Here is a 13,763-nt window from a genome sequence, read left to right as displayed (position 1 = left end):
CTATACTATTCACTTCAACCACTCCCTGTGGTAGCGAGTTCCACATTCCCACCACTCTCTGGGTAAAGAAGTTTCTCCTGAATTCCCTATTGGATTTCTTGGTGACTATCTTATATTGATGGCCTCTAGTTATGCTCTTCCCCACAAGTGGAAACATTCTCTCTGTATCCACCCTATCAAAACCTTTCATAATTTTATAGCCCTCTATTAGGTCACCCCTCAGCCTTCTTTTTTCTGGGGGAATTGAGTCTGGGGGAATGGAGGGGGAATCCTATTCAAATCATGTGAATGTTATTGGGGCCAGACAGATACATTTTGGGGTCCCCACTCTGAATATCTTAGACCCACCCCATTTCATATTTCAGCAACACACAATACTTAGACACTGCGGAAAGATGAAGGGGGCAACACTGTCAGCAACAGTTTGCAATGTTTTATAAGACTGAGGGCTCGCTAATGTCAATGCAAAGTGCCTAAGGAAACTTCCAACTGTTTGTCTTGGAACTGTGCCAGTTCCATCTCCCAGTTACAGTCCTGCACCCTCTAAAGCATGCGGGGAGTGAGCTCCGGTCAAATCTTCATCTGGAGTAAATCACTTTAACTAATATTCAAATCCTCCCCCTTCCCCAAATGTCGAGGGAACTGTGTAAGTGAAAGGACCTAAATGCCCAGCCTGGTGAAATGCCAGAGGCGGGGAGAATTGTGTCCTACTTGCTGAAAATAAATGCCCACAATGTATCTAAAGTAAACTTTTTTAAAAAGGTAAAGAAAATATAAACACTTAAACTAGAAAATGCAGTGATCAGTTAGTGACAAAACGATAGTTAATAAGGAACAACCTTCAAATCAGATCCAAAAGCAGAATTCTGCAGATGCTAGTTCTGATAGAAGGTTACCTCTCTCTTTCCACAGATGTTGCCTGACCTGCTGAATGTTTCCAGCATTTTATGATTTTATTTCAAATAAGGGAAGGTAGGTGAGTACATGAGGAATAGAAGGATATGTTAAGCTGCCTAGATCCGAAGCTCTCTAATCTCTCTACCTCTCTCTCCTCCTTTAAGACTCTTAAAACCGACCTCTTTGACCAAGCTTTTGGTCACCTGTCTTAATATCTCTTTATGTGGCTTAGTGTCAAATTTTGTTTGATAAGGCCTTAAAGGCGCTATAAAAATGCAAGTAAAAGAAAAGAAAGATTTGCATTTGCCTTTCACGACCTCAGGACGTCCCAAAGCACTTTACAGCCAGTTGTTGTTGTTGATAGGTTGAGAAGATGTAAATAGAGTTGGAGGAGGCTAATATGGAGCATAAACACCATCATAGACAGTTGGGTGGAATGGCCGGTTACTGTGCTGTAAATTCTATGTATGATCTGATATTATGTCTATTAAACTGACACACTAAAACACCATCAGTTCCATGTTCTTCAACTTAGTATTTAATATATTATTGTGTAATGAAAAGAAAGATTTACATTTATATAGCACTTTTCACAACCACCAGACATCTCAAAGCCAATGAAGTACTTTTGGAGTGTTGTCACTGTTGTAATGTGGGAAACATGGCAGCCAGTTTGCTCACAGCAAGGTCCCACAAACAGTAATGTGATAAATGACCAGATAATCTGTTTTTTGTTATGTTGATTGGGGATAAATCTTGGCTAGGATACCGGGAACAACTTCCCTGCAAAATAGCACCTTGGGATCTTTTACATGCACCTGAGAGAGCAGACAGGGAATCGGTTTAATATCTCATCTGAAAGACGGCACCTCCAACAGTGCAATGCTCTCTCAGCACTGCACTGGAGTGTCAGCCTAGATTTTTGTGCTCAAGTTTCTAGAGTGGGACTTGAACCCACAACCTTCTGACTCAGAGGTGACTGAGCCACTGGCTGACAATGAGAGGTTGAGCTCGGGGGCATTAATAAATTAAAATCTATGGACCAACAGAACTAATGGATTTTGTTGATTTTTCAGTTGCATTTTATTGAATTGGTGTCAGCATAATTTTAAACGAAGTGGAATCTGGATCTAATGGCCAGGTCCAGACTAGATTGATCCTGGGATGAGAGGGTTGTCCAATGAGGAGAGATTAAGAAGATTGGGCCTATACTCTCTGGAGTTTAGAAGAGTGAGAGGTGATTTAATTGAAACATATATGGGGGGTTGACAGGGTAGATGCTGAGAGGCTGTTTCCCCTGGCTGGAGAGTCTAGAACTAGGGGGCATAGTCTCAGGATAAGGGGTTGGCTGTTTAAGACTGAGATGAGGAGGAATTTCTTCACTCAGACAGTTGTGAATCTTTGGAATTCTGTGCCCCAGAGGGCTGTGGATGCTGAATCATTGAGTATATTCAAGGCTGAGACAGATAGATTTTTGGGCTCATGGGGAAATCAAGGTATATGGGGATCGAGTGGGAAAGTGGATTTGAGGTGGAAGATCAGCCATGATCTTGCTGAATGGCGGAGCAGTCTCCGCTCGAGGGGCCCTATGGCGGAGCAGTCTCCGCTCGAGGGGCCCTATGGCGGAGCAGTCTCCGCTCGAGGGGCCCTATGGCGGAGCATTCTCCACTCGAGGGGCCCTATGGCGGAGCATTCTCCGCTCGAGGGGCCCTATGGCGGAACAGTCTCCGCTCGAGGGGCCCTATGGCGGAGCAGGCTCCACTCGAGGGGCCCTATGGCGGAGCAGGCTCGAGGGGCCCTATGACGGAGCAGGCTCCGCTCGAGGGGCCCTATGGCGGAGCAGGCTCGAGGGGCCCTATGGCGGAGCAGTCTCCACTCGAGGGGCCCTATGGCGGAGCAGTCTCCGCTCGAGAGGCCCTATGGCGGAACAGTCTCTGCTCGAGGGGCCCTATGGCGGAGCCGTCTCCGCTCGAGGGGCCCTATGGCGGAGCAGTCTCCGCTCGAGGGGCCCTATGGCGGAGCAGTCTCCGCTCGAGGGGCCCTATGGCGGAGCAGTCTCCACTCGAGGGGCCCTATGGCGGAGCAGTCTCCACTCGAGGGGCCCTATGACCGACTCCTACTCAATTCTTATGATCTTATGACGGGAGGGGGTGAGTTGCAATCAGTCAGTCCCTGATAACCGGTTCGATGCTCAGACTCCGGGTCTCAGCTCTGTCTTGTCTGTCTGTGTGTTCTCTGCCCTTACGTCAGGCTAAGCATGGTCAGTAATCCAGTTGAAGGAAATATTAAACTGAAAGCCAGTGATTAAATCGTGTTGTTAAATCGGCATCGCGGCCCATCCCAGTCAGTGTGGTTTATTTTGACTGTGAAACTTCGCCGAGATTAAAGGCGCCGGTTGCGTGCCGGGGCTCACATCCGAACGCCCTTTTCCTCTGGGAACCGAACGCCTTTCCGATCTAAAAATATCCCAGTAATTAGAGAGATTCCCAGGAGCCGGGCCAAGGATGAGCGGGGATACAAGAGAGAGGTCCGGGAGTGCGAGCGGAGATTGGGTCAGAACCAGGCTTGCCCATATCCCTCACTCTCCACTCTGTCCTGAAAGACTTGGCCCCGGAGCTGACCCTGTCACCCCCTTGTTGTCCCACAGCCCCTGGGCACCCTGTCACCCCCTTGTTGTCACACAGCCCCTGGGCACCCTGTCACCCCCTTGTTGTCCCACAGCCCCTGGGCACCCTGTCACCCCCTTGTTGTCACACAGCCCCTGGGCACCCTGTCACCCCCTTGTTGTCCCACAGCCCCTGGGCACCCTGTCACCCCCTTGTTGTCACACGGCCCCTGGGCACCCTGTCACCTCGCTGTGAGCAAACTGGCTGCCATGTTTCCCACATTACAACAGTGACAACACTCCAAAAGTACTTCATTGGCTTTGAGATGTCTGGTGGTTGTGAAAAGTGCTATATAAATGTAAATCTTTCTTTTCATTACACAATAATATGTTAAATACTAAGTTGAAGAACGTGGAACTGATGGTGTTTTAGTGTGTCAGTTTAATAGACATAATAACAGATGATACATAGAATTTACAGCACAGTAACCGGCCATTCCACCCAACCGTCTATGTTGGTGTTTATGCTCCATATTAGCCTCCTCCCACTCTATTTACTTCTTCTCAACCTATCAACAACAACAACTGGTTGTAAAGCGCTTTACAGACTAGAAGGACTAGAAATGGGAAATGAAAAGAGACAATACAGAGCAGGTTAGTCCGCATCTGAAGACACCTCACACAGGTCTTGTCAGATGCTGGCTGCCCCCCGCCCGTGGATCTGTGGTCTCTCTGAAAGAATTAACCGGGAAACAGGTGGACGTGGAGCTGAGCAGAAGCCAGGACAAAGGGATTACTTCTGGTATCAGAACTACAAATAGTCAAATGTGAAATCAGCTGCCAAACAGCCATCCACTCCCTCCCTGAACTACCGGGGCTCCCGGTGACTCCCGGTGGTTTGAGGAACAGGTTCTCCCCTCTCTCTCGAAAATAACGAGGAAGAAGCAGAACTTCTGTATTTAAATAGCGTCTTCTGGGATCTCGGATAAGGTCCCCGAGCGCTTCACACCCAGTGAATGACTTTGAAGCTCCGTTATCTGGTATTCGCTGGAGTGCAATCGCCTATATCCGCTCCGTTTGCAAACATTCACTGCTAAAGTTTAATAGATAACACATTATAGAACGATCCAACCTCTTGACTTTTATTAATTATTAATCGTGTAAATCAATAGTAAATTGGACATTATGAGAACTACTTTGCTAACAGAACAGCTGTGTGTGTGTGGAGGGGAGGCGATGCATTGTAATATTAAACAGACAAGCATATTCGCCCAAGCGTTGCCTCATATACTGTGGTCACATACACGGCTCCAAAGGTCGCTGAACGCAAATGATATACCTCTGATATGCAATTTCGTACACATACAAGCTTTGATTTCTAGATTCACAGGTGTACATAATAACAGCTCGGCACACCCTGCCGATCTACACATAGTAACACAAAAGCAAAATACTGCGGATGCTGGAAATCTGAAATAAAAACAGAAAATGCTGAAAACACTCAGCAGGTCAGGCAGCATCTGTGGAGAGAGAAACAGAGTTAACCTGAAACGTTTCAGGTTAACTCTGTTTCTCTCTCCACAGATGCTGCCTGACCTGCTGAGTGTTTCCAGCATTTTCTGTTTTTACACATAGTAACATACAGACACACTCACACAAGTGAATGACAACACGGTTAAACCCGCTAACACCCCAAATACGGAAAGCACAAATTGTAAAACCTTCTAAATTCGGGGGGCACTTTTTTCATCAAGACCCAAGACCAGTAAGAACTGCGCTACACCAGGACGAGCCTCAGAATGACTGCATGCATTAATATCCGACCGAGAGTCACAGCGGCGACAGGTTGCACCCCAGGCACCGCGAGTCACCGCACAGATTCACGGCAGAGACCCGGTGCAAGGCTGGGGGTGAAAGGGCCGCCGAACGTGGGGTTTATCGGTCTGTTTTGGGAGAGGCTGCAGAGAGCGCTTGGCCTCTGTCCCTGGGGAGCCGGCCCAGAGATAATGCGCGTTCAAACTCCGCCAATACAAGCCAGGCCAGGCCAGTGTGCCCCGCCAATGACCCGGCAAGGCAAGACATTGCACCGACCGCAATTTTACACTCGGGGGCCCCAAAACAAGGACCGCGATTTCTCTCTGGGGCTCATCTTATTCTTTTTTTTGGGGGGGTGAGCTGATTTTTTTTGGAAGAGAGCGCTTCTTAGCAAACCAGAGTCGACTCTGAATGATTGCCCACTTTATAATCTTTAGCAGAAGTGAAAGACCTGGTCTGAATGAGGAAACCGGTGCAGTCCGGCGCTCGCAACTTGCTGCTCTCCCCTCTGGTCAGTAAGACCAGCCTCTTCCACAGAAACAAGCTGTATTCCAGAGAGGAAACTTGGCGATAGTCGCATTAACCCTCCCGAGAGTTGCTTGCGGCGCTGCACCAGATTATCAAAATGCTGCATAAACACTTTACATGTTTCCAGCTTGTTGTAAAATAGGGAACCAACCCGTGCTCCCATTGTCATCATCTAAACTCTATTGTTGTGTCCCGCAATATTTTGTAAGGTTCTTTTTGTTAACCAAAGGTATTAAGGGATATGGGGCAAAGGCGGGTATCTGGAGTTAGGTCACAGATCAGCCATGATCTCATTGAATGGTGGAACAGGCTCGAGGGGCTGAATGGCCTCCTCCGATTCCTATGTGTTTCTGTGGCATACACCATAATGCCATATAATATTCCATAGCAGCTAGTTATACACTAAAGTATACACTAATATTCTCTAACAGTATACTCTATCGTCTTCAAAATGTCACCTGGTGTGCTGTAATGTTCTCTCAGGTTGCATTTTGTCTGTCATCTTCTACATTACACTGACATATCCTATAATGTTCTTTAACCTCCTGTAATACCTAATATCCTATAATACACTATAATATTCTATAATCCGCTGTAATATCCTAAACTATTGGCTGATATCCTTAAATACTCCAATGCTCTGTAATAGTCTATCCTCTGATATGTTGACTCCTTGTAATGGATCATTGTAGAGTGCATTGTATATCCTGTAACACCTAGTATTCGGTAACGCACTATATTCCGTAATATTCTCTAATATCTCGCGGTAATATTAACCAATCTCCTGTAATACACTAATATCCCGCAGTCCATCATAATAGCATCATGTAACACACACAAATATATTGCAATATTATCTAATATCCTGTAATACACTATTATCCTACAATGCACAATAATATCATGTAATGCTCTGTATAGTATCTGTATTCTATAGTCAGTGAAATGTACTGCGGTTTGTTTCCGGCTGCCGTGTGAAATGAACCCGGAAAGTTCCCTGTTATGTCAGGTTTTGGTTCGCAAAAACTACTTACTGATATCGGGGCTCTTTTCCCCTTTCCCCACCCCCTCCCAATCCTCCTTCCTCCCACAGATTTTTTTGAGTCTCAAAAGATTATCACAGAACTTCGCAACCCCGATTATTCAAACTCCACCTTTTCTATTAACGCGCATTTCCAGCAAGTCATTTGTTTGACGGATTTGTTGAAGGAAGATTGAACACTGAAATTGAGCATGAATTTGTGAACATAATTCGACCGATTGTGTTCAACTCGACCATCGATCAACAACTCAGTTTTGAAGAAGGGTTTCAACCCGAAACGTCAACTCAAATTTCTCTCCACGGATGTTGCCTGACCTGCTGAGTTTTTCCAGCATTCTCTGTTGTTATTTTTAACTCAGCATCTCTCACCGGCCGAGAAGTGTCAGCGAGCAGAAACACCGGGAGCGAGTAAGACCGGTCAGAGAGACCAGGGAGTGGGAGAAACGACCCTTGGAGCCCATGTAAATGTGGGTATTTAAACAGCCCAGGCCTTAGAGTGGGAAATGAAAGAACAAACACACCCACACATAGAGAGACACACACAGAGACACAAACACCCACACACAGAGACACACACAGACACACACCCACACACACACAGATACACAGGGGAACACACACCCACACAGATACATACACACACACACACACACACACACACACACACAGAGATACACAGGGGAACATACACACACACAGATATACACACACTTCGTAGAGCAATCTCCATCGGCAGTTGGAAGGAGTCTCCCACACATCGCCACTCATGGGAAAGTGAATAAGGTTACATCTTTCTGAAGCTGAAACGGATTATTCGCTAGGTTAAATGTCTGTGATTACAATGTAATACAATGATTAGTGGTTCTGTTTAAAGTTTGTATCGCAGCCCCATTCCAGTTAATGTCCACACCAACACGAAACGTTCTTATCTTTAAGTATTTCTGTCTCCCGCCCCGATATCAATAGGGTGTTTTTTTCCGGTTTCCACTTTCACTTACCCCGCTTGATGAGGCTCCCTCTGCCCTCCAGGCTGCAGTTCCAGCGCTCCGTCCTGAACTGGTAGCGGCACTCGAGCGCGCTGAGGCGGATCGCTTCCCGCAGACCCTCCGCTAACCCGGGTTCCCGTCGGCACAGCCGCTTCTGCCGGCGGAACAGCTTCAGACTGTCGCACTGCTTCAGGTGAACCTTCCCGGGGCCGGAATCCTCCAGGATAGGGGTCGAGAGCACGGCGAGGGGCTCCTTTCCAGTCAATCTGCTTAAGGGAAAGAAAGAAATCAACCAGGGGAGGGGAGGGGGGAGAAATACAGAGAGATCCAGTCAACCTCTGAGTTAACGGACTGGATGAAACGCTGCCCCAGTCAACATACGGCGAATAACTGCAACAGGCGCATCTCCACAATATGTGCAACTTTACACAATCAGGCAGGCGCTCTTGTGGCTTTCAGTCTGGCTAAAATGCCTTTTTCATTCTATAATATGTGAAATATTTAAATCAAAATACTTCCCAGTTATTAATCTTTTAAAATGTTGAGATATATATATTAATATTTGTTTAAATGTAAACTTTCCAGCTCCTCTGTCAAACAGGAAAGGTCACTCCCCCCATTCAGCTGGGTTAGAAGTTGTTTGAATTATATATATAAATATATTAAAGATTGAATATTGTCAGTAGAACCGACCCGAAGTAAGCCGATCCGGGAGCGATGATGCTCGCTGCCGTGAGCAGGGTGATCAGACAGCCGGTGCTCGGGACCCGGCAGCGCATTTTGTCGGATCTCTGCCGCTCCTCATCTCGTTTGGCGATGCCTTGGGTGCCTCTGGTCGGCTCATCGGGCGCTCGCTGCACTAAAGCACCGGGCGGGCATGGCACACCCCAGCCACCGTACACAGGGCTCTTCCGATTGGACTGTCTCCTGCCCACCCAAGGACCCAATTGGCTGGATAGGGGGCCGGGGAGGCGGGGTTTCGGGCTCAGGTGCGAGTTGCTGTGGAACACCTGGGGAGATTGCATTTGGTTTCCCAGGCACACACATAATATGCTCATGGGGAGGCCCCGCTCCCTGTAATGTCGCATTGTTGGTCAATATTGCAGCATTCTGCTCCCCCAAGGATAAACCCCACACTGCTAATGTAGTCATCCGGCACTGAGGGAGCGCTGCATTGCTGGGGCTGTCCTTGGGTGAGACATTACACCCAGATCCCGTCTTTCTGCCTGTTCAGTTCGGTTTGAAGAAGAGCGGGGGGAGTTAACCGGGTGTCGCGGCCAATGTTCCTCAACACTTAAAAAAAAAGAGATGAATTGGCCATTTGTCTCTGCTGCTTTGTGGGACCTTGCTGGTGTCGAATGGTTGTCAGGTTTGTCTCCAGGACAGTCACTGTACTCCACTGTTAGACTGTGCGAAACACTTTAAGACATTTCGAACTGATAAAGTGTCATGTAAATGCAAAACTCGCTGCTACTCAACCTCGTTCCAGTGATCTCAATATTTCGCGCAACCGATATAGTTGGGATTCTATTGCATTAATACTGTAACAGTCTCAGATGCAGTATGGAGTCCCCATCAGTACCTTGTCTATACTATCTAGCTGGAACTCCAATTCACCTGCCCGGGACTCTGTCTACCCGGGTAACCTCATGTGCTTAGAGCATCTCTTATGTTCCATAGATATGTTTAGAAAGAACTTGCATTTATATACCAGTCTTTCACATCCTCAGGACTCCCCAAAGCGCCTCACAGCCACTTTTGAAGTGTAGTCACTATTGTAGTGTAGGCAAACGCAGCCAATGTGCACAGAGCAAGGAAATAAATCATCAAATCGTCTGGTTTCGTGATTTATTTGCGGTATAAATGTTGACCAGGACATCAGGGGAACTCTGCCCAGAGTGCCGTGGGATCTTTGAAGTCCATCTGAGCAGGCCGACAGGGTCTGGGTTTAACATCTTATCCCCAAAAGAAATGACACCAACACCTATAACAGAGCAGCACCCCACTCAGTACGGCACCTGTGTGTCAGCCTAGATCACCTGCTCCAGTACTGTGAACTGGGGCTTGAATCCACCGCCCTGTTACCCAGGAGTCCAGAGTATTCAGGAGATCCAATGGACCCCTTGGGCACTTTTGGACACGAGTGTGATATTGCAGGGAAGTTACAGCCCCGTGAAACTGAACCATTCCAGTGAGTTTCACATCTCCTCCCTCTGACACGGATTTATTCTGTAAACCTGGTGTCACGAACAAGAACAAGCCGATTTGTTGCCCCACTAACGGTGTGCTGTAAAGGCACGCTTAAGCATTAGCACGTTCCAAATGATCAATTGAAATACAATTTAGAATTATAACATGTTTCCTGAATTAACTCATACAAAAGCAAAACACTGCGGATGCTGGAAATCTGAAATAAAAACAGAAACAGAAAGTTCTGACGAAGGGTCATCGACCTGAAACATTAACTCTGTTTCTCTCTCCACAGATGCTGCCTGACCTGCTGAGTATTTCCAGCATTTTCTGTTTTTATTCCTGAATTAACTTGTTTGGCTCAACAGATTATCTGGTCATTTATCACATTGCTGTTTGTGGGAGCTTGCTGTGCGCAAATTGGCTGTCGCGTTTCCCACATTACAACAGTGGCTACACTTCAAAAGTACTTCATTGGCTGTAAAGCGTTTTGAGACGTCCGGTGGTCGTGAAAGGCGCTATATAAATGCAAATCTTTCTTTCACACCTTGGTCCAAAAAGGATGAAATGACCCTAAATGGGAATATTTACTGATCGCTTTTAAATCCAAATCTAAATTGAAGTCATCCCAAATTCAAAATCTTTGAAAAGCTTGCTGGGACTTTTCTGGGATCTCATGGAACATTCAATTAAGAGTTTTATTTGAAAGAAAGATCTGCATTTAGATACTGCCTGATCTCATCTGACGGAAAGTCGCCGCGGTTCACACACCATGAATAATTTTGAAGGGCAGCCACTGACCGGGGCGAGTCTGTAAGATTGACTGAGCAAAAGGATTAACCAGATTAAAACGGGAACCTCTCCAAAGTCTCACTGTTCCAAAGGTATTCGTTTCTAATTAAATTAACTAATTTAGAAAAAAAAGATAATTGGCGTTTACACTCCAAACACAGCGACGGGTCTGTGTCGGTGAAATAATCGTCAGATGCAGAATTATACTCGGGTATTTTGTAAATATGATGATGGGTCTCAAGGACCAGTGCCCTTGTTCCCATTGATAGGAAGTGGAATTAAAACATGTTTGGGATATCTGAGGATCGGGACATTCTGTCCGGTTAACTCCTATCCGTGTGGATGGTTCTGCGGCAGTAAACATTCAGCCTTTACAGAGAACAACTTACGCTCATTGAATTGTAAAATGCGCACATTTTATTTCAGTGAAGGTGTGGCGGTATTAACAAAGTTGAAAATCGTTACAAGTCGTTAATCTTTCGTGAATATTGTAAGCAATCGACGGGTATTAATTAAACCAGAACAGCATCCCAAACGGGAGGGGAGTGCGGGTCAGCGCTACAGGGCGCGGAGAGATCTCTCCTTGCAGACATCTCCTCCGCTGGTTATATTTTAAACCAAGACGGACCAGTATTCCCACCAATGCGCAATGGCCAAGGAGAATTCTGGTTCTGGCGAAATTAGTCTGCTTTCGCAAGTGCGCTGGAACCACTAGTTAGCGAAACTAAAATCAACCGACTGGAATTGGTCACGGAAATTAGACCTGGGAGCTTAATGATTTTTGTGGAGTTTGTTCAGGGGATGGGGCTGGTTCAAGAAACGGATTTTTAATTTTGTAAATATTTCCTACTCGTGTATTTTAGAAGGTCGTGATAGTTGACATTTTAAAACCGTTTTATTCAGGAAGATTATGCACTATAGTGTTTATCAGAGATTAATCTTCCTCAGGTGTTATAAATAGGAATTGTAATGTTCAAAACTTTTCTAATATAATTTTCTCATCCATCCATATAATATAAATAATGTGGCACGCGGTTGTAATTTGAGGCATTACAAAGTACAAAATATTACATTTTATTAACACATTTTACTCTGAACACCCAGGTATTTTTAAGAGATTTTATTCTCTAAATGCGGTTCCTTTTCCCACTGGGATTCGTACAAAACGCGCATTGTTTGAGCAGATTCGAATTTGAATCTTGCATGTTGCAAATCGGACAATTACTTTGAAGAGTTACAAGTCAGTTTCAAGATGTTACTTTGCATGTGAATTGAAGCTTTAAGTTGTTTTTATATATACAGGGAAGTCAACATTTCTGCTGAAGTGGGTTAGATTAGAGTGTGGGGATAATTGGACAGGGTTGCACAAATGTAATGCAGTCCGCCAAGAGAGAGGGGAACTTCGCGGGGGGCGTAAAACAGGCGTAAAATGAATCGGCCACCCATGCAATAGGAAGGAAAATCAGGCGTGGTGTGTAACGGTGACCGATCCACCGCCGCCCGTGTGACGCCTCTCGAAGTTGAAATTCTGCCTCTATTTTTATTTAATGCTCTCATTGATATGATCATTTGTAAACAATTAGCATACTTTAGGAAGCAGCTAAGCAAAGTTGGTTGGAACATCGGAGTTTCTCTGCGGTACAAGCCGAGGATCTGGGAGACACAATGCTGGAAGGCACTGAGTTAAATCTTTTAGTCGCCATCTAAGCTGTGAGGGGAGCAGTTGCTCTGGAGTTTTATGCAGCCACATCGTAAACACTTTTTGAATGGATTTACGATGTCGCTACCCCTTCTCCCAACAGACACCACTTCTCCGTTTTCAGGGTGAGGGAAATTTAACTCACAGTCATTTCACTGAACACACTCAAGAAATACGAAAAAAAATCATGGCAGGTTATTAATGGGAATGTCTACTGCAGGTTATTAATGGGAATGTTTACTGCTAACAGTTCCTTAAAACGTGCAGCATTATATATTGAGCTCTCGAGTCGATTCGAGTGTAACGGTAATATATCGATCAGCTTGTCAAATATCCGTGCTGTTCTTGTGATTTGGTACGTTGCATTCACAGCAGATTTTTCAACGTCTGGCTTTAAACTCGAGCATAGGGACACGATGGAATAACGGAGGCGAGGGCAGGTAATGCAAGCTGGACTGTGGACTGTATGTGGGCAGGGTACACTGAAAGAGGCTCCGTGTGCACACAGAGAGGAGTTGGACGGGCAGGAAATTGTGCTGCCAATTGCCTGAAATAGAGATGACCGACGCGGTTCCTGCTCTCAACAGAAATGTATTTATAGACCAGAAAATGACTGCAGCTGATGAGGCAACATGTTCATCCACCTATCATATCTCTTTTTGCAACGCTCCTTTCCTGTTTCACTCTCCTGAAGCAAATGGAATGTTTTGCGCCTCCATTTACACCTTATCCAATCCCTGTGCTTCGTGCATATCTCTGTAACACAAACTTTGAACAATAGTCGATGGCTAAAGCTATGAAATCTTAGGCAGATACCTCAATGTGCTGAGCGGAGTATTGCATATTCCAGGTAACCTTTGCTATTCCGAGGGAGACAGCTACCAGTTATAGACAGGCACGTGCGTTTAACATTCATATCATTGTATCCTTTGACTAGGGGTAGGCCATTTAGGACAGAAATGAGGAGGAATTTCTTCACCCAGAGAGTGGTGAACCTGTGGAATTCTCTACCACAGAAGGTAGTAGAGGCCAATACATTAAATATATTCAAGAAGGAGTTGGATATATTTCTTATGGCTAAAGGGATCAAGGGGTATGGGGAGAAAGCAGGGACCGGGTACTGAATTTGGATGATCAGCCATGATCGCATTGAATGGTGGAGCAGGCTCGAGGGGCTGAATGGCCTACTCCTGCTCCTATCTTCTATGT

General features: G+C 45.8%; 1 protein-coding gene across 1 annotated transcript in view; it reads right to left on the bottom strand.

Annotated features, from left to right (window-relative positions):
* Positions 1-8,683, bottom strand: part of LOC147101469 (protein Wnt-9b-like) — a 33,108-nt gene extending 24,425 nt beyond the window's left edge. Inside the window, exons 1-2 of the mRNA XM_085966607.1 lie at positions 8,567-8,683; positions 7,886-8,139 (exon numbers count right to left, since the gene is read on the bottom strand). Of these exons, the coding sequence (XP_085822733.1) occupies positions 7,886-8,139; positions 8,567-8,652 (340 nt within the window). The 5' untranslated portion in view covers positions 8,653-8,683. The remainder of the gene's footprint in view (positions 1-7,885; positions 8,140-8,566) is intronic.
* Positions 8,684-13,763: the final 5,080 nt, after the last annotated feature.

This window comes from Somniosus microcephalus, chromosome 24 (genome assembly GCF_052327205.1).
Source record: "Somniosus microcephalus isolate GS21.2 chromosome 24, FLI_Smic_1.0, whole genome shotgun sequence".
Taxonomy (NCBI): domain Eukaryota; kingdom Metazoa; phylum Chordata; class Chondrichthyes; order Squaliformes; family Somniosidae; genus Somniosus; species Somniosus microcephalus.
Note: the sequence above shows the minus strand (reverse complement) of the source record. Positions and strands in the feature narration are given on the sequence as shown.